Source organism: Conger conger, chromosome 6 (assembly GCF_963514075.1).
Source record: "Conger conger chromosome 6, fConCon1.1, whole genome shotgun sequence".
Lineage (NCBI taxonomy): Eukaryota > Metazoa > Chordata > Actinopteri > Anguilliformes > Congridae > Conger > Conger conger.
The window spans coordinates 6,329,794-6,349,193 of record NC_083765.1 but is presented as its reverse complement, the minus strand read 5'-3'; the positions used below and the strand labels follow the sequence as shown (position 1 = coordinate 6,349,193).

The window sequence follows — 19,400 nt, the reverse complement described above, 5'->3', positions numbered from 1 at the left end:
GGGGCGCCCCCCCGCTCTAAACTTGAAGGGTCCGACTTCATTCTGTCTCATATAACAAATGGGATATAACTATGCGAAAAGCCCAAACTCAGCTCTACTGAATGATGTCACCGAGCTGGTTTGGTACAAAGATGGCAATATGGCCACTCGACCGTCACAAAAAGAGGTCTGTCATTTTAATATTTTCATTTTAATGTCTTGACCTATGATGTTATCGAGTTTAAATAAAGTATATACTGCTACTACTACTACTACTACTACTACTACTAATAATAATAATAATAATAATAATAATAATAATAATAATAATACCATTCATACAATTTCTTTGTTTAGCCATGAAAAGGACTAACTTTACTCGTTTTCATAATGTTTCTGCAGCAGACAAGCTGTTCCCATTACCTGCTCCACCTCCACGACCCCATTCGACGCCGACACCTTCCGTTCTCGTCCAAGAACGGTTCTTCCGCTGTCCGTCACCGCCAGCTTCTCCTTCAGCTCCGCCACAAACTCATCTTCCTCACTCCACTGCCTCTCCATGACACATTCTGTTCGCAGGTTGAAACGCCGGCCCAATATGTAATCTGGATCGGACAAATGCCTCCTCGGATGGATTAGGTCACTTTTTTGCATTCAGACACTGTGATATCACAGAGATCGCTGTCCTTCACTGACATGAAAGCGTCAGTGTGAGAGACAGCGTAGAGGCTATGATGGATTTTGTGATTATGTGTAGCCTAATTACAGTATTTGTAGGCTATGTGTGTAATTTAACAATTTGAAAGCCACAAATAAATACATTTTATTAGCCAAACTATTTCACATTGGCTGGCAAAGAGGCTTATGAACAATACGATTTATAAAATAAATCGTTGACATTGTTTACTGTCCCCACAAACGCTACTCGTAACCATAGCAACCTCTCATTGTCAGCATTCTTCTGTGGACATTCTTTGCAGATATTGGTGGAGATATATATTCAGAGCTGCCACGTTACTTAGAAATCCCAATTCCTGAAACAATTCTTGTTTTCTAATGCCGTCAAACGCTTTGGAACGGTTACAACACACTACGCTAATTAATGAAAGAATGAGAAAATAAAAGGGGCAGACTTATATATCTTGACTTAGATTATCTTTGGCGCAACCTGTGCGTAAGTATCTTGCGTCATACGTAAGGCGTATTATGCGGAAGGGGAAAAGTAAATACTATTCAGTCAACCAAAGAGCTATTTCAGGAAAGCAACCGTGAAAGGTATGGTTAGTTTTTTATGACTATCGGTGACGGCTCCATTCAACAACTAACTCGGGATACTCATTGAACTGTGTCTTTTAGGTTTACACGAAAAATAAGTTAGTTTGAATATCTGAAGCTATGTATGTGAATCTTGATTCTTTGTTGGTTAGGTTGTGCTAGCTCGCCTGCTAACAAGAGGATTAACTTACTTCCTGGTATGAGAACGCGGTCTATGACAAATCACTTGTTAATTTACTAGCTGGTTAGCAGTTTTTGTTCTTTCTAAAACTGATATTTTCAGTTTACGACTAATCAGTTTTCGACATTTGACTAGCGGGCGACAGCTTCACATGCCCACAAGAGCAGACTGATGTGATGATACTAGTACTATCAGTAGTAGCTAGCAGCTAGCTAAACAAAAAGAAGCTAGCTAACAAACAACCAAAACCATTCAAATTTCGTAGAGTAATTTTATCTTGCTAACGATATAGCGGCTATAGTTACAGAACGTGATGGTAATTTCTGTAACTTCGCCAACTATCCTAGCCACATTTGACCAGACGTTTTTGCATATTAGCTAACGAAATAATAGCTTTGCGAGCCTTTCTTGAATAACGTTGAGTAGTAGCTAGCTAACTAGAAACTACACCGGTTGATTGAACACCTCAAACACAGGAAGTCGCTTGGCTTTAGGTAAGATTGCTAGCGATGGCCGAGTCAAAATTATTCAGGTCGACAGAAAGCTTGGTCACATATGAACCACCTTGAGTTAAATAATTATCAGGTATGATTAGCAATATAACAGTTAATGCAAATAGATAGTAACGTCAGTTAACACTGTGCCATGCGTGTGAACTGGTAAATGTGAGTTAGTGTAGTACATCGTGTAATTGTTGTTTTTACACTTGATTAGAATATCGTCTGACTACTGTAACTACGCCTCATCGCGATGTCACCCTTCTGACCACATGATACGGCTGACTCATTGTGTTTCATGAGGTCTGAATCTGGTGATTAGCTGACGACCTTAAAGTTGTAGACTATCTCGATTAGCCAACATAGATCTGTCAAACTTGTGAAACCGGTTTTCCCACAAAAAAGCACCAGCATGCACACTATCTATTCTTGTGTTTTTTTTTCTCTCTCTTTTGTATTGCTCCTTTTACGTAATCGGCTGTTAGTTGCCGGATATTATCAATTTTAGGCGGTTTTACATCTCCCCAGACTGTCAACATATCTTGAACATTTCACCGTGATGATATTTAAATCTTCTGTCTTGGTGTGCCACGAACAGCCGGCTTAATATCCTTTACTTTTTTCAATTTTTGAGTTAACGATTGAGTTGTTAGAGTGATCCTTGAATGTAGATCAGATCTAGCTGTTTTCCCGCAGCGGCAGAATGGAAGAACCTCTAACGAATCTTTAACTGTCTCCCGCGCTCTTCAGAGGAGTGTCCACCATGTTTGGTGTTGGATTCAAAGGAGAGAGACTTCGAGTCAATCTCAGGCTGGTCATCAACCGACTCAAGCTCCTGGAGAAGAAGAAGAGTGAGTTTCCACGTTCCCGCTAGTCTTTGCGCACACTAACGAGGTGTAAAAATGAACAAAAATAGCTAAATATATTGTGTGTATAAAGCACAAATAACCTATAGTGGTTAAGGTAAATGTCTGGGACACGCAAGGTCGGTGGTTCTAATCCCGGTGTAGCCACAATAAGATCCGCACAGCCGTTGGGCCCTTGAGCAAGGCCCTCAACCCTGCATTGCTCCAGGGGAGGATTGTCTCCTGCTTAGTCTAATCAACTGTACATCGCTCTGGATAAGAGCGTCTGCCAAATGCCAATAATGTAATGTAATGTAATTATAAGTCCAACAAAGTTATACTCGCCTCATACAATATATTCAAATTAGTGCAGGTGCAGGTTGTTCTGGAGCCAGAGACAGGAAATGAATGTTGTTGTTGTTGTTGTTAATAGATTCTCTGTTCTGGTGTGTTGCCTACCCCCCCCCACTCGTGCCCACAGCTGAACTGGCGCAGAAGGCCCGTAAGGAGATCGCGGATTACCTGTCGTCGGGGAAGGATGAGCGGGCACGGATCCGGGTGGAGCACATCATCAGGGAGGACTACCTGGTGGAGGCCATGGAGATCCTGGAGCTGTACTGTGACCTGCTGCTCGCCCGCTTTGGCCTCATCCAGTCCATGAAGTGAGCTTGGGGGGGGGGTGTTGAATGTTCTGTTCAAGCATCTTGTTGAATAATAATTAAAAAATACAAAAAAACATTTGATCACAAAAAGAAAAGAATGGATTTAGAGTGTGACTTCATCCAAAGTGATGTACAGTAAGTGCATTCCGAAGGTCACTACAGAATACGGGTCAGATAAGGTCCAGTTCATATAAAGCATCAGTTATCCAAAGCCAGGAACATCACATGGTAAATATTGGCAAGAAGTGAGGTGTGATATGAGAATATTCGTAAAGAAAGTTGATCACCGTCACTGAACGCTGAGCGAGGCCTTTGCTTTGTTGGCAGGGAGCTGGACCCTGGTCTACAGGAGGCGGTGTCTACGCTGATCTGGGCTGCCCCGCGGCTGCAGGCAGAGGTGTCCGAGCTGAAGATTGTGAGTACCAGCAGGACAGAGATGCTCCGATAGGAGATGTTTCAGCAGGAGTAGGTACGAGTTTAAGATTGTGAGTGCCAGCTGAAGATTGTGAGTACCAGCAGGACAGAGATGCTCCGATAGGAGATGTTTCAGCAGGAGTAGTTAAGAGTTTAAGATTGTGAGTGCCAGCTGAAGATTGTGAGTACCAGCAGGACAGAGATGCTCTGATAGGAGATGTTTCAGCAGGAGTAGGTACGAGTTTAAGATTGTGAGTGCCAGCTGAAGATTGTGAGTACCAGCAGGACAGAGATGCTCTGATAGGAGATGTTTCAGCAGGAGTAGGTACGAGTTTAAGATTGTGAGTGTCAGCTGAAGATTGTGAGTACCAGCAGGACAGAGATGCTCTGATAGGAGATGTTTCAGCAGGAGTAGGTACGAGTTTAAGATTGTGAGTGTCAGCTGAAGATTGTGAGTACCAGCAGGACAGAGATGCTCCGATAGGAGATGTTTCAGCAGGAGTAGGTACGAGTTTAAGATTGTGAGTGCCAGCTGAAGATTGTGAGTACCAGCAGGACAGAGATGCTCCGATAGGAGATGTTTCAGCAGGAGTAGGTACGAGTTTAAGATTGTGAGTGTCAGCTGAAGATTGTGAGTACCAGCAGGACAGAGATGCTCCGATAGGAGATGTTTCAGCAGGAGTAGGTACGAGTTTAAGATTGTGAGTGTCAGCTGAAGATTGTGAGTACCAGCAGGACAGAGATGCTCCGATAGGAGATGTTTCAGCAGGAGTAGGTACGAGTTTAAGATTGTGAGTGTCAGCTGAAGATTGTGAGTACCAGCAGGACAGAGATGCTCTGATAGGAGATGTTTCAGCAGGAGTAGGTACGAGTTTAAGATTGTGAGTGTCAGCTGAAGATTGTGAGTACCAGCAGGACAGAGATGCTCCGATAGGAGATGTTTCAGCAGGAGTAGGTACGAGTTTAAGATTGTGAGTGCCAGCTGAAGATTGTGAGTACCAGCAGGACAGAGATGCTCCGATAGGAGATGTTTCAGCAGGAGTAGGTACGAGTTTAAGATTGTGAGTGCCAGCTGAAGATTGTGAGTACCAGCAGGACAGAGATGCTCCGATAGGAGATGTTTCAGCAGGAGTAGGTACGAGTTTAAGATTGTGAGTGCCAGCTGAAGATTGTGAGTACCAGCAGGACAGAGATGCTCCGATAGGAGATGTTTCAGCAGGAGTAGGTAAGAGTTTAAGATTGTGAGTGCCAGCTGAAGATTGTGAGTACCAGCAGGACAGAGATGCTCTGATAGGAGATGTTTCAGCAGGAGTAGGTACGAGTTTAAGATTGTGAGTGCCAGCTGAAGATTGTGAGTACCAGCAGGACAGAGATGCTCTGATAGGAGATGTTTCAGCAGGAGTAGGTACGAGTTTAAGATTGTGAGTGTCAGCTGAAGATTGTGAGTACCAGCAGGACAGAGATGCTCTGATAGGAGATGTTTCAGCAGGAGTAGGTACGAGTTTAAGATTGTGAGTGTCAGCTGAAGATTGTGAGTACCAGCAGGACAGAGATGCTCCGATAGGAGATGTTTCAGCAGGAGTAGGTACGAGTTTAAGATTGTGAGTGCCAGCTGAAGATTGTGAGTACCAGCAGGACAGAGATGCTCCGATAGGAGATGTTTCAGCAGGAGTAGGTACGAGTTTAAGATTGTGAGTGTCAGCTGAAGATTGTGAGTACCAGCAGGACAGAGATGCTCCGATAGGAGATGTTTCAGCAGGAGTAGGTACGAGTTTAAGATTGTGAGTGTCAGCTGAAGATTGTGAGTACCAGCAGGACAGAGATGCTCCGATAGGAGATGTTTCAGCAGGAGTAGGTACGAGTTTAAGATTGTGAGTGTCAGCTGAAGATTGTGAGTACCAGCAGGACAGAGATGCTCTGATAGGAGATGTTTCAGCAGGAGTAGGTACGAGTTTAAGATTGTGAGTGTCAGCTGAAGATTGTGAGTACCAGCAGGACAGAGATGCTCCGATAGGAGATGTTTCAGCAGGAGTAGGTACGAGTTTAAGATTGTGAGTGCCAGCTGAAGATTGTGAGTACCAGCAGGACAGAGATGCTCCGATAGGAGATGTTTCAGCAGGAGTAGGTACGAGTTTAAGATTGTGAGTGTCAGCTGAAGATTGTGAGTACCAGCAGGACAGAGATGCTCTGATAGGAGATGTTTCAGCAGGAGTAGGTACGAGTTTAAGATTGTGAGTGTCAGCTGAAGATTGTGAGTACCAGCAGGACAGAGATGCTCCGATAGGAGATGTTTCAGCAGGAGTAGGTACGAGTTTAAGATTGTGAGTGCCAGCTGAAGATTGTGAGTACCAGCAGGACAGAGATGCTCCGATAGGAGATGTTTCAGCAGGAGTAGGTACGAGTTTAAGATTGTGAGTGTCAGCTGAAGATTGTGAGTACCAGCAGGACAGAGATGCTCCGATAGGAGATGTTTCAGCAGGAGTAGGTACGAGTTTAAGATTGTGAGTGTCAGCTGAAGATTGTGAGTACCAGCAGGACAGAGATGCTCCGATAGGAGATGTTTCAGCAGGAGTAGGTACGAGTTTAAGATTGTGAGTGTCAGCTGAAGATTGTGAGTACCAGCAGGACAGAGATGCTCTGATAGGAGATGTTTCAGCAGGAGTAGGTACGAGTTTAAGATTGTGAGTGTCAGCTGAAGATTGTGAGTACCAGCAGGACAGAGATGCTCTGATAGGAGATGTTTCAGCAGGAGTAGGTACGAGTTTAAGATTGTGAGTGCCAGCTGAAGATTGTGAGTACCAGCAGGACAGAGATGCTCTGATAGGAGATGTTTCAGCAGGAGTAGGTACGAGTTTAAGATTGTGAGTGCCAGCTGAAGATTGTGAGTACCAGCAGGACAGAGGTGCTCTGATAGGAGATGTTTCAGCAGGAGTAGGTACGAGTTTAAAATTGTGAGTGCCAGCTGAAGATTGTGAGTATCAGCAGAGTGCAGATGCTCTGATACGACACACTTCAGCAGGACCAAGGTGGCGTTGCGGCGTTTATTGTGTTAGTTTATTATTTTCACCCGTGACGGGGAATATTTATTATTTATTTTGGGTTAGTGTTGGCTCTCTGTCTTCTCTCCATGCGGAAAACAATGGCGAAATGGAGAGCGTTGTGTATTCAGTGATGTCAGTTTTCCAAAGCACACAATTTGAGAATCTCAATTTAAAAATGTTTTGACAAACTTTATACAAAGTTTCAGTTAATTTACTGTAGATACAAGGTCCTTTGCATCTTTGATAAATGTCAAAATGTGGTTGGCGCGATAGGATCTGCACGATAGGATCTGCACAGCTGTTGGGCACTTGTGCAAGGCCCTTAACACCACATTGCTCCTGGGGGGATTGTCTCCTGCTTAGTCTAATCACTTTGCTTTGTCTCCTGCTAAGTCGCTTTGGATGAAAACTGTCAGCTGAAAAAGCATAGATGTCCTTAAGTCATTGGGCTATGCCTTAAAGACAATTGAAACCCCCCCAGTGATATGGCTTCCTTCCATGCCCTCTTATCATCTTTCCATTCCTCTGTCTTTCTAGCTAAATCTTCCTTCTTTCACTCGAAAATTAACGCGGCCGCCTCTAATCCCCGCAAACTGTTTTCAACTTTCTCCTCTCTTCTGGCCCCCCCTCCCCCCCCACCCCCCTGATCACTCACACCTGATGACTTTGTCTCCTTCTTTGAAAAGAAGGTCGATGCTATTCAAACAGCATTTCCTGTGTATTTTGCTCGTTTCTGGATGTGATGCTCTGATTTATGGTAGAACCTATGCACTTGTAAGTCGCTTTGGATTAAAAGCGTCTGCCAAATGACTAAAATGTAAATGTAAATGTAAATGAAACCCTGGATGACCTTTAAAATGGAGGCAGTGTTGTATGAGTTTTCTACAATGAGGTGCTTGTCTCTTCCTTGTCTAGGTGTCAGATCAGTTGTGTGCAAAGTACAGCAAGGAGTACGGCAAGCTGTGTCGGACAAACCAGATCGGAACTGTCAATGACAGGGTAGGCACGCAGAAAATCCTATTCTGCATATCTTGTTGAAGTCGGCAGCAGGGTGTCTCTCTGTCACTCTGTCTGTCAGCACGCACATTTGCATGTGGTTCTATCCCTGTCCCTGTCCCTGTTCCTGTCCGTGTCTGTCTTGGGCGACATGGCTCAGGCAGTAAGAGTAGTCGTCTGGCAGTCGGAGGGTTGCCAGTTCGATCCCCCGCCCAGGCTGTGTCGAAGTGTCCCTGAGCAAGACACCTAACCCCCGAATGCTCCTGACGAGCTGGTCGGCGCCTTGCATGGCAGTCAATCGCCGTCGGTGTGTGAGCGCGTGTATGAATGGGTGAATGAGAAGCATCAATTGTACAGCGCTTTGGATAAAGGCGCTATATAAATTCCAACCATTTACCATTTACCATTCTGTCTGTGTCTTAGTGAACCTGTGAGTGAGCGTGATTCTGTCCCTGTCGCGTGTGTAACCTTCTCTCTGTTGTCCTGTCATGTGCGTGAGTGTGTGCGCGTGTGTGTAACCTTCTCTCCGTTGTCCTGTCGTGAGTGCATGAGTGTGTGCGCGTGTGTGTAACCTTCTCTCCGTTGTCCTGTCATGTGCGTGTGCGCGTGAGTGTGTGCGCGTGTGTGTAACCTTCTCTCCGTTGTCCTGTCATGTGCGTGTGCGCGTGAGTGTGTGTGCGCGTGTGTAACCTTCTCTCTGTTGTCCTGAAGCTGATGCTGAAGCTGGGTGTGGAAGCCCCTCCAAAGATCCTGGTTGAGCGCTACCTCATCGAGATCGCCAAGAACTACAACGTCCCGTACGAGCCGGACGCCATGGTCCGGGTGAGCAGAGCCATTTCGTTTGTCGCACCTCCCGGCTATTCCCAGTGGCTGTTGGGAGAAACCCTGGGCTACTTCAGAAATAGATTTTGAACTTTGAATTGCTGTAATAGTTCTTATTGCATTCATGTTTTATCCGTCCGACCCTGACTTCACACCTTGCCGGACAGTGGGGAATGGGCTCCCCCCCCTCTATAACCAGGTTTCTCCTGAGATTTCTTTCTCACCAGTCTGTGATGGGTTTTTTTTTTTTCCCATTGGGGAGATTTTAACCTCTAGTACTTGCTATTTGGGGGTTCAGGCCTGGTATATGCCCTTCTCCTGTTTCGTCTTCATGACTGTCTTGAATTGAATTGAATAACCGACTTAGAGCTGATTTCTGATTTGTGAATCCGAGCATTGTTGAGCAGCTTCTGAATGGTTTGATCTGTGAGGAGATACAACCCAAGGTTTGGTTTGGTTTATTAGCACATTTACAGACCTCCTTTGTAACAGACGTTAACTTGTTCTGATATGGTACGGATGGCCAAACCACCCTTCTTAGGGTACAACTTCATACAAACTTTAGAATTTTTTTAATTTAGTATTATTTTGGTAAAAACTGCACTGGAACGTTCCAGATTTGATCGGAGACCGTGGAGCTCTTGTTTCTTTTAATTTGAGCATCAGCTAGATGCTAAAAAGCTAATCGCAGGGCGCAGTATGACATGTTTTTTTTTTCTCTGTTGTGCTCAGCCGGAGGCCTGCGTGGGCGAGGAGGCGGACCTCATCGACGTGGACAACGACACCAAGAAGCCGCGGGGTGGAGGAGGGGGGGGCGGAGGCGGGGGCTTTACTGCCCCCCCCCACGGCATGCCCATGCCCATGCCCATTGGCTTCAACTTCCAACCTTCCAAAGGAGCAGTAAGAGTTCCCCTCCTAAGAACTACACTGTACCTCACGCTCCCAAAGGAGCAGTAAGAATCCCCCTCCTGAGAACTACACCGTACCTCACGCTCCCAAAGGAGCAGTAAGAATTCCCCTCCTAAGAACTACACCTTACCTCACACTCCCAAAGGAGCAGTAAGAGTTCCCCTCCTAAGAACTACACTGTACCTCACGCTCCCAAAGGAGCAGTAAGAGTTCCCCTCCTAAGAACTACACCGTACCTCACACTCCCAAAGGAGCAGTAAGAGTTCCCCTCCTAAGAACTACACTGTACCTCACGCTCCCAAAGGAGCAGTAAGAATCTGCCTCCTGAGAATTACACCGTACCTCACGCTCCCAAAGGAGCAGTAAGAATCCCCCTCGAGAATTACACCATACCTCACGCTCCTAAAGGAGCAGTAAGAATTCCCCTTCTAAGAACTACACGGGGGCGACATTGGTTCCGGGGTAAAAACGGTCGTCTGGCAGTCGGAGGGTTGTCGGTTCAATCCCACCATGGGTGTGTCGAAGTGTCCCTGAGCAAGACACCTAACCCCCAATTGACGAGCTGGTTGGTGCCTTGCATGGCAGCCAATGAGAAGCATTAATTGTACAGCGCTTTCGATAAAGGTGCTATATAAATGCCAGCCATTTACACTGTACACCACTCCCAAAGGAGCAGTCACACTCACACATATGCTCGCTGACACACACACACACACACACACACACTCTCTCACACACACACACACACACACACCCACACACACACACACACACTCTCTCTCACACTCACAGACTCACTCGCTCACACAGACACACACACACACACACAGACACACACACACACACACACACACACTCTCTCTCTCTCTCTCTCTCTCTCACTCACAGACTCACTCACACACAAACTCTCACTCACTCACTCGCTCACACACACACACACACACACACACACACACACTCACTCTCTCACTCACAGACTCACTCACACACAAACTCTCACACTCACTCGCTCACACACACACACACACACACACACACACACACACACACACACACACACTGACTGTAACTCTGTTCCGGCTCAGGAGCCCTTCGGTGGTCCTGTAGGCTCGTACGATGGCGGCTTCTCCAACTTCCAGCCTCCGGGGATAGGGGGGCCGCCCCAGCTGCCCAGTTGCCCCCCCACCTACGAGTCTGTAAGTGAACACAGCCCCTTCGCCCTCCAGACAGGCAGGCGGACCTCTGCTCACCCCCCAGGGAAGGACAGTTTGTTTCAGCTCTTTATATCACAATTACACCAGTGACTAACAGACAGACAGGCAGAATACAGACCAGTCGTTGCTGCTTCCTAGAGTGAAGGCAGTGTCAGTGTTCACTCCTGATTAGACTCTGTGCGTAACTATGACTTATTTAAGTTCAAAGTGTATTGTTTGATTGTTGTAAGTATCAGGAGACGCTGAGCCCTGAACACAAAGCTCTGTTTCTTTTCAGATTGATGACCTGCCTGTCAACCCCTCTGTTCCACAGGTTTTTGGTGAGTTCTGTCCTCTCGTTTCTTGTGCTCTGTGTGTAGAGTGGCTGGAGAAAGTCACTTTGTGAGGAGATGACGCAGACCTAAAACATGCTCGAAGTAAAGGAAAACGTTTCAACTCTCCTGACGGGGTAGAACCTTGCTCTCAGTATTTGCTGGATTTTTTTGCCTTTTTGTTCTTGTTTATTTATATTTTGTTAAGGTTTACTTTCATTTCATCGCTGTAGTTGGATTTTCAAGCGTCCGCTTGAATCTGTCACTTTTTGTTGAGGGTGAAAAGGCGGGAGACTAAATTTGCGTTTCACAGTTTATTTTCATCCAATTGAAATTCACTCATTTGGCTGAGCTGGGGGGACTATTTGGCTGAGCTGGGTAGTTGCTGTGCTGTAGTTGTGCTGTAGTTGTGATGTACTTGTGCTGAAGTTGTGCTGTAGCTGTGATTGTGTAGTGCTGTAGTTGTGATGTATGTGTGCTGTAGTTGTGATGTATGTGTGCTGTAGTTGTGCTGTAGTTGTGCTGTAGCTGTGATTGTGTAGTGCTGTAGTTGTGCTGTAGTTGTGTTGTAGCTGTGATTGTGTAGTGCTGTAGTTGTGATGTATGTGTGCTGTAGTTGTGCTGTAGCTGTGATTGTGTAGTGATGTAGTTGTGCTGTAGTTTTGCTTGTGTAGTGCTGTAGTTGTGATGTAGTTGTGATGTACTTGTGCTGAAGTTGTGACTGTAGTGCTGTACTTGTGCTGAAGTTGTGATGTAGTTGTGATTGTGTAGTGCTGTAGCTGTGCTGTAGTTGTGTTGTAGCTGTGATTGTGTAGTGATGTAGTTGTGCTTGTGTAGAGCTGAAGTTGTGCTGTAGTTGTGCTTGTGTAGTGCTGTAGTTGTGCTTGTGTAGTTGTGCTGTAGCTGTGATTGTGTAGTGATGTAGTTGTGCTGTAGTTGTGATTGTGTAGTGATGTAGTTGTGCTTGTGTAGTGCTGTAGCTGTGCTGTAAAACACAGATTTGACTGTTTAACGGTCTGGTCTCTCTCTGCAGGTCCTGGAGCCCCGTTCCAGGCCAACGATACCGTTGGGCTTCCAGAACTTCCCTCTGTCCCAGACACACTTCCTGCTTCCTCCTTCGGCGGACACTCCGCCCCCTCCGAGGACATCGACTTCGACGACCTGTCGAGGCGCTTCGAGGAGCTGAAGAAGAAGACTTAGTCCTCCGGCGCACTATTCCTCTTCTGCTTCCGTCGCCACGGTCACCGGGAAGGGTTTGGGGTTAAAAGCCCTGGTGGATTTTGTGTATGAATTTCTGGAAAGCTTTTTGTCACTGTGCTCTCCGTACAGACCATAATATTACCTTGCCTTGCGCGAACACACAATGGTGTGAACACACTCCTGTCTATTGGGGGGGAGGTTTTGAACACATTTTGTAAGATCGTTGAATTATCTTGAACTCAAAGCAAATTACTTCACTGTCCTTAAGCTCTTGAAAGTGAAGGATTTTTTTTATTTATATACACTAAGTTTTTTTAAAATCATCAATGCCCAATCCTTTTCGATAGCTCCTTTTATGCTAGCATGCAGCCTGAATCTTATTTTTTAATAGCAGCACTTTGGTTTTATATAGGCCTGTGCGCTGGTGTCTATTGCACTGAGCGGTGCTGTGTAACATAAACCGGTCTAAAGCAGGCATGGCCTCCCACCTCTGGACTCTGCAGTATGCAGTAACCAGGATTGCGGAGGACAATCTAACTGACAGGACTCTGGAGGAGCAGACGCGCGTAATAAACGCGTGTGCGCGCTCTACAGTCCAGCTTAGGGAGGCCTGCCATCTCAGGATCTCTCGCAGTGTCCATGTTTGTCCACAAGGGGTCACTATTTACACTCGCTTATCCTTATCCTAACCTAAAAAAAAATCTCTTTCCTTCTACCTCGTTTGATATAGACGGGGGTCATTATAGTTTGTCGTTATATTTCCTTATGGAGTGCTGTCACAGGAAAGGGCTCAACATTTTGGAAATACTCATATTTAAATGACTTATTAATAAACTGGGGAAAATAAAACTTTTTGTTGTACTTTTAATGTTTTTTCTTTGCTCACCTTCAATGGTCATGTACTAGGAAGCACGTCCTCTTATCATTCGAGACGCCCAAACCTGTGGGCCAGGTCTCGACCAGAATCGACACCTCATAACTCCGCCTGTGCTTGAATGGGATTCTGAACTAGATGGCCGTACTGCTGATTATGGGCTGGGGCACTTCTGGATTAGATGGTGAAGGCTGATGGAGTGATAACTTGTTTGAAGAGCAAACAGCAGGAGAGTGTAACTAAATATGCCAAATAATGCGTGTTTGAAGTCGGGGAATGTGCTCTACGATGATGCAAATCTTTTTCTCTTTTCAGTATCTTATATCCCCTGTTGCTCCGCGCGGTCTTCTTTGTAGTTTGAATATTTAATAGTTAACTTTTTTAATTTTATTTTTAATGAACACTACGATGTATTGGCACAGAAAGAAAAAAAAATGCCGTTGGAACCTCCTTTTATATGCGTACACGATACCACCTTTGAGTTTGCCTTAAGTATTCACCCCTAATTGGTAATTTTGTTAAAGGACTTGAGAATGTTCCCAATGTATGAAAGTTGTCTATTTTCTTTATATTTTACATTTGTTAGTAATACCTTCGGGCTAGCCTCAGTTTGTTCACCTAACCTTTTTGAAGTGTTTGATGGTAAATGAAATATTTTTGGTAGCGGATTTGTAATGGTGATAAAATGGTTTGCATTTGTCACTTTCTTTCAACAAGTGCACAACAGAAAGGTTCACTTATGGAATGTCCGCTGTACAGCTTCCTAAAGATACAAATATCTACTGTCTGCTCCAGTTATGAATCTAGGCACTGTCCCGGTCGCAGAAGAAATATTTTCATATTTTAATCGGTTCTTAAAATTGTATCCATCTTTTCTTGTGTGTTCTGGAGGTTTTTTTTGTTTGGTAATGACAAAATTACACTGCAGCCCATATGTATAGTCAAGGAAAACGTATAGAATGTAATTGCATTCTGCCTGAAAGGAAAGAATATTATTGCAATAAAGGAAATATTTTGAAGTTCTGATGCGGTGTATTTTATTTTTACGTGATGTGATGATCCGTCCCTCTTGATGTAAAAGAAGCACGTGCCTGGAATTATACTGCTCCACCTGGAGGAACCAAAATGTGTGTGGTATCCCCTTCCCCCCTACTCCTCCCAGTCTGTCACCAGCAGCGTTTTAAATGTCCAACAAAGTGCTTCGTATTGACTTTGGCAATTAGACCATTTCGCTCTGTGTTCAGTAACACGTAGGTGAGCTGCCATGGATTTGGGGCAGTAATTCGCTGTTTAACCAGCTCTGCACAGAGTGCAAATGAATTGCACAATGGCAAGGAATTGTGCCAAGCTAGATGCTAATTTCCACTTCTGCCACTTGAGCCAGACAGCCATACTCGCTGACACTGGTGCGTGAGTAAGGTCCTGTGTTTCTGTGTGTGTGTGTGTGTGTGTGTGCGTGTGTGTGTGTGTGTATGCACGGGTGTGTGCGTGCGCGCCTGTGTGTGTGTAGTGTGTGTCTGCTGATGTTGGATCAGTTGCAGCCAGAAAACCCGAAGACACTTTTTGTCTTCAGTAGCTCTGGTAACCAAGCGACAGTGCAACAGAACAGGATTATTAAAACACGATAACAAACATTATAGTGGTATGAAATCATTAAAATAAATAATAGAGTATTTATTTATCTCAGTATAGAATTCAGGGGCTAAGAACATGGTTAGAATCTGGTGGATAACCACTAGGCCATTTAAAAAACATTTCTCCAGTTTTCACAAATTACATTTCTCTGTAAGCCTGCCAGAATGCCTATTTCGTGAGGTTTACAGGGTCAATATTATCACCCACGCTGGCGAATCGACTTCATGGAGCAAGCTCGGAGCTGCGGGCAGCTTCCGAGACAAGCGTGGGTGCCTACCCTAAAAGATACCATCCAACAGGAATTCAATGACGGCGTAAAAAGTTTGAGAAAACTCTTAAGTCTTATTACAAGGCTAAAAACGCTTGTTAAGACAGCCATCTTTTGCAGTGCAAGACCAAAATACTTGTTAAGACAGACTTTTTATTTTTATTTTTGCAGTGCACATCCACGGCAATAACCAGGGACTTGGTTAGGGGCACAATTTTATGTTGGGATGGCCAACATGGTTTTCATAAGGGTCGGTCATGCCTGACAAACCTTTTTGGCATTCTTTGAGGAAGCTACCAAGTGTTTTGATGTTAGCAGGGCTCAAGAATTTGACCACACTTAAGAGTACCGTGTGCAGTTATGAGGGGGCCCGTACTATAAAAAAGATATAGAGGCACTGGAAAAGGTTCAGAGAAGAGCAACCAGATTGATTCCATGTATAAAAGATAACAGTCGTGAGGATAGACTTAAGATGCTTAATATCTTTAAGCTTAGTAAAAGGAGACTTGGGGGGATTTGATTGAGGCTTTTCAATTGATTAAAGGGATTAACAAAGTGAACTACAGGTGATTCTACGAGTTCGGTTAGCAGAACGAGAGGGCATAAATGGAAATTGGCAAAGGATGAATTAGCTATTAGGAAGTATTTTTTTCCATACAGAGAGTGGTCACTGTGTGGAATAGCTTACCAGGACATGTAGTGGGGCAGAAACACTGGGGTGTTTTTAAGGCCAGGCTTGATGCAGTGCGAGATTCTTTAGCTTTTCGGCAAACTAAGCAGTTGGTACAATTCAGTGGTCAGAAAAGGTGAGCATTGCTGGTCTGAATGGCCTGTTCTCACCATTATGTTATATTATGTTATGTATCGATGGGGTTCCATCCCAGTCATACGCATTTGTACCTTGTCTTGAGGTTACATTACATTACACTACAAGGCATTTAGCAGACGCTCTTATCCAGAGCGACGTACAATGAAGTGCAGATTGAACACAGGAACAAGTGTGAAGAGGACCCTAGAGGACAGTATAGTTCTGCGTCCTAGCGTGACCATACAGATACAATCGGAACCCTTGAAGAATACATTAACTTACGAACTAGCATACCGCGGTTTCCAGCTAGAATACCCCGAGTACAACAATACAATAGCTAATACAAAACAACACAACAATAACAAGTTGTAGTTCTGAGTTCTGATACTTTATTTTCCGAGTGTGTTCGCCGCGGTCACCGGTCACAGAGGAGAGAGCTCGCGGGGATGTGAGTAAATAAATTAAACCGCGCTGTTCCGTGCGTGTGATGATTAAGCTATCCCGGCGCTCGCAACCTTCGGCTCCAGCTTCCGGCAAAGTTACAAAACCCAGGAGGTAGGGCCGACCCAAACCTCCGCCCCCAGGCTGTTCCTGATGAGGAGGATGATGACGAAGGACAGGTAGCTGTGGGCGCACTGGTCAGCCGGTGCCACAGACACGGTGAGACGAGGCCTGAGTCCGCACCTCTCTATTTTCGGACCCGCATTTCCCAAAATGCGCTTCTTTCGTTACGCCTCAGGAGAAGCCCCGGTCACCTCATTAGTGGCACAGATATTACAGTCTATGTTTGGTAAAAGGCCATCCCGGTCCATTCTTTCAGAAACACGCATGAATTCACAGGGCGGCCTGTAGCGTAGTGGTTAAGTTACATGACTGGGACCCACAAGGTCGGTGATTTGATCCCCAGTGTAGCCATAATAAGATCCGCACAGCCCTTGGGCCCTTGAGCAAGGCCCTAAACCCTGCATTGTACCCTGCTCAGTCCAATCAACTGTAAGTCGCTCTGGATACGAGCGTCAGCCGAATGACATGTAATGTAATGAATTGCCTACACTGACAAGGTATTTGAATGTCGGCCGGTTGGAGTGTTTTTCGCCCCAGTGGGGAATTTGATTCTTTACTTCATGTGCTTGCTATTTGGCTATTTGTGGGGGTTAGGCCTGGTGATTGCCATTCTCTGGCTCTGAAAAGCACCTTTGTGGCAGTTTTCGGTAGAAAGTGCTATGCACGTAAACTTGAATTGAATCAAATGACTGTGGAAAGTTTTCATAGTCAAAGAGCTTCTGGCTGCATCAGATTCAGGCATTTGTGTAGAACGAGTGCAATTGCCATGTACTGTAATGAAAGATGCTTTACTGCAGTAATTTTGCATATTATTTTCCTTTGTTTTTCTTGGTGCTTATATGGAAACATCTTCGTCATAGACAGGCTCCCTTGGGATATGGTCATCATGGAACAACAATGGATCAAGGACCTGATCATCACTGACCAGGCACACATTTTTACCCGCTCTTTGTGGAAGTTCAAACTGAGTTCACGTTGACTGGTTGTAATAATCCAGTTGCGAGTGTGGGTTTGTGGGAACAAAGAAACGACAATACATGTATTATTTGGGGGTAAAACAGAATTCTGTTTTGATAACTACAGCGAGCCCATTTCATTCTTTCCCTCTCCCAGGCGCATAGATACACTCAGCAACAGTTCAACCATGAACCAATCTAAGCGTTTCGTGCGTAAGATCAGAAATGTGTGATTAGACCGAAGAAATAAGAAAATAAATGTGATTAGAATTCTTAAGTGAACGTTCAAATGCTGGTGTAACGATCACGACTGATGTGCGTTCTAGACCGCGAACTATATTTGCAGCAAACAGTTACTTATGAACGATTATAAGTGAACTGAACGTTCAATTTAGTTCGCCACCAATGCCACAGATGGGACTTAGGTCTGACAATAACAGCTAGCGCATTCGTTTCTTACCTGTGATTTATTTTTAAAGGTAAGAACAAGTATTACATTGATTAGAGTGTATTATAAAAGGCAAATATGGAGCTCCGTGAAGCTGGCAACAATTGGTTGACTTTCGGTTCGCATTTCTCAAAATATAAATTTGGTAAATAAAATTATTTCGGAACTCGGAATTTTGTCGTTTTTCTTATTTTAATGAATACCGTCGGATATAATTGTGATGTAATTTCAGAGAATATAAGATTGTACACTCATTTCTAGAAAACCTGTTTGCCAGCATGTGTTGCTGCGTTTCAAGTGTGGCCCACGCGTGCGTTGTTATCCACTTCACGACCAGCTCAGATGATTACTCAAAAACTTGTTACCAAATGAAAATTGTACAAATTTCGTCTATAGCCCCATCTATTTCATATTATACACTTTTCTGTGAAATTATGTTCCCAGCCATTGTTGCTGTATTTCCAGTGTGAGAAATTATATTTGGCAAATTCTGAAATGGGTAAAACGGTCTCACCTGTATTTGTCTTATAAATGCTTGTTAAAATGTACTTCTTTTTTTTTTTTTGCTTGTGCAGTGTAAGTAAATGACAAATATAAATTGTCAGTCTGTACATTGCAGAGCCAAACAATCAATGAATAAACCAATTGATAACTTGTCAATCGATCAAACTTTATTTAATATAATAGTTTAACAACGGAAAGGTCCTAAAATGCTATATATAGCTATGGTACATTAAGGAAAGGGCGGGTCTTCACTCCATATTCTGCTTAAAAATGGTTTGATGGACTCTTAAAAAACACTGCAAATGTTTGTTGTATGATGCCGATACCCATACTATTAGATATCGGTTAAATGTTGGGTTAAAACACAGAATTGTTTTTATAATTTTTCTCACCTGGGTTATTTGCGTCTCTGCTGCCGCTGTCTTCACCTCCACTAGAATGACAGCAGGTCACTCCCTAGTTCTCTCTGCTGCTTGTTTAGTGCCCTGATGATGGCAAAACATGATTTCGACCGGATAGTTAAAAACGAGAGTGATGCTGGCATCCTGTAGCGTAGTGGTTAAGGTTTTGACATGACTGGGCCCTGCAAGGTTGGTGGTTCAATCCCCAATGTAGCCATGAACATCTACACAGCTCTTGGACCTTTGAGCAAGGCCCTTAACCCAACATTGCCCCAGGGGGTGGATTGTCTAATCGGCTGGAAATTGCTTTGAATAAAAGCGTCGGCTAAATAACATGTAATGTGATGGCAACTATAACAAATAAAGAATCACAGCTATGCCACCTCACTGTACAACACAACGTAGCATGCAGTTAGAGACTGGATTAATAAGCAACGCTGAGACCATTAATGTAAACCAGATGAGGTAGCACTGTGAAGGAGTGAAGCCAGGGAGGTACAATAAGGCATTCTCATCATTCTCAGGACCAGTTCGTACAACTACATTACACACAAATAATGTGATGTAATCACTTAAGTCTTAATCTTCTAGCCCCC

General features: G+C 44.4%; 1 protein-coding gene across 5 annotated transcripts; it reads left to right on the top strand.

Moving 5' to 3' along the window:
* The first annotated feature begins 1,002 nt into the window (after window positions 1-1,002).
* Window positions 1,003-14,239, top strand: ist1 (IST1 factor associated with ESCRT-III). Of its 5 annotated transcripts, none has more exons than XM_061245749.1 (10): window positions 1,003-1,153; window positions 2,683-2,783; window positions 3,259-3,439; window positions 3,767-3,854; window positions 7,810-7,893; window positions 8,602-8,712; window positions 9,445-9,612; window positions 10,707-10,817; window positions 11,113-11,155; window positions 12,180-14,239. In XM_061245749.1, exons 2-10 carry the CDS (start codon window positions 2,696-2,698, stop codon window positions 12,344-12,346), a joined length of 1,041 nt encoding a protein of 346 aa, XP_061101733.1. In that variant the 5' UTR covers window positions 1,003-1,153; window positions 2,683-2,695; the 3' UTR covers window positions 12,347-14,239. The 5 variants fall into 5 exon arrangements, with proteins under 5 accessions (XP_061101733.1, XP_061101731.1, XP_061101735.1 ...); XM_061245747.1 differs by having other exon boundaries at window positions 1,107-1,254; XM_061245750.1 differs by lacking the exon at window positions 1,003-1,153 and adding an exon at window positions 1,214-1,254 and having other exon boundaries at window positions 2,629-2,783.
* Window positions 14,240-19,400: the final 5,161 nt, after the last annotated feature.

Bases quoted from the DNA above. Each gene is read 5' to 3' on its own strand.
- ist1 (XM_061245749.1), top strand. From the start codon at position 2,696: ATGTTTGGTGTTGGATTCAAAGGAGAGAGACTTCGAGTCAATCTCAGG. The intron at 3,855-7,809 runs GTGAGTACCAGC...TTCCTTGTCTAG, and splicing joins AGGTGTCCGAGCTGAAGATT to GTGTCAGATCAGTTGTGTGC. The intron at 7,894-8,601 runs GTAGGCACGCAG...GTTGTCCTGAAG, and splicing joins TCGGAACTGTCAATGACAGG to CTGATGCTGAAGCTGGGTGT.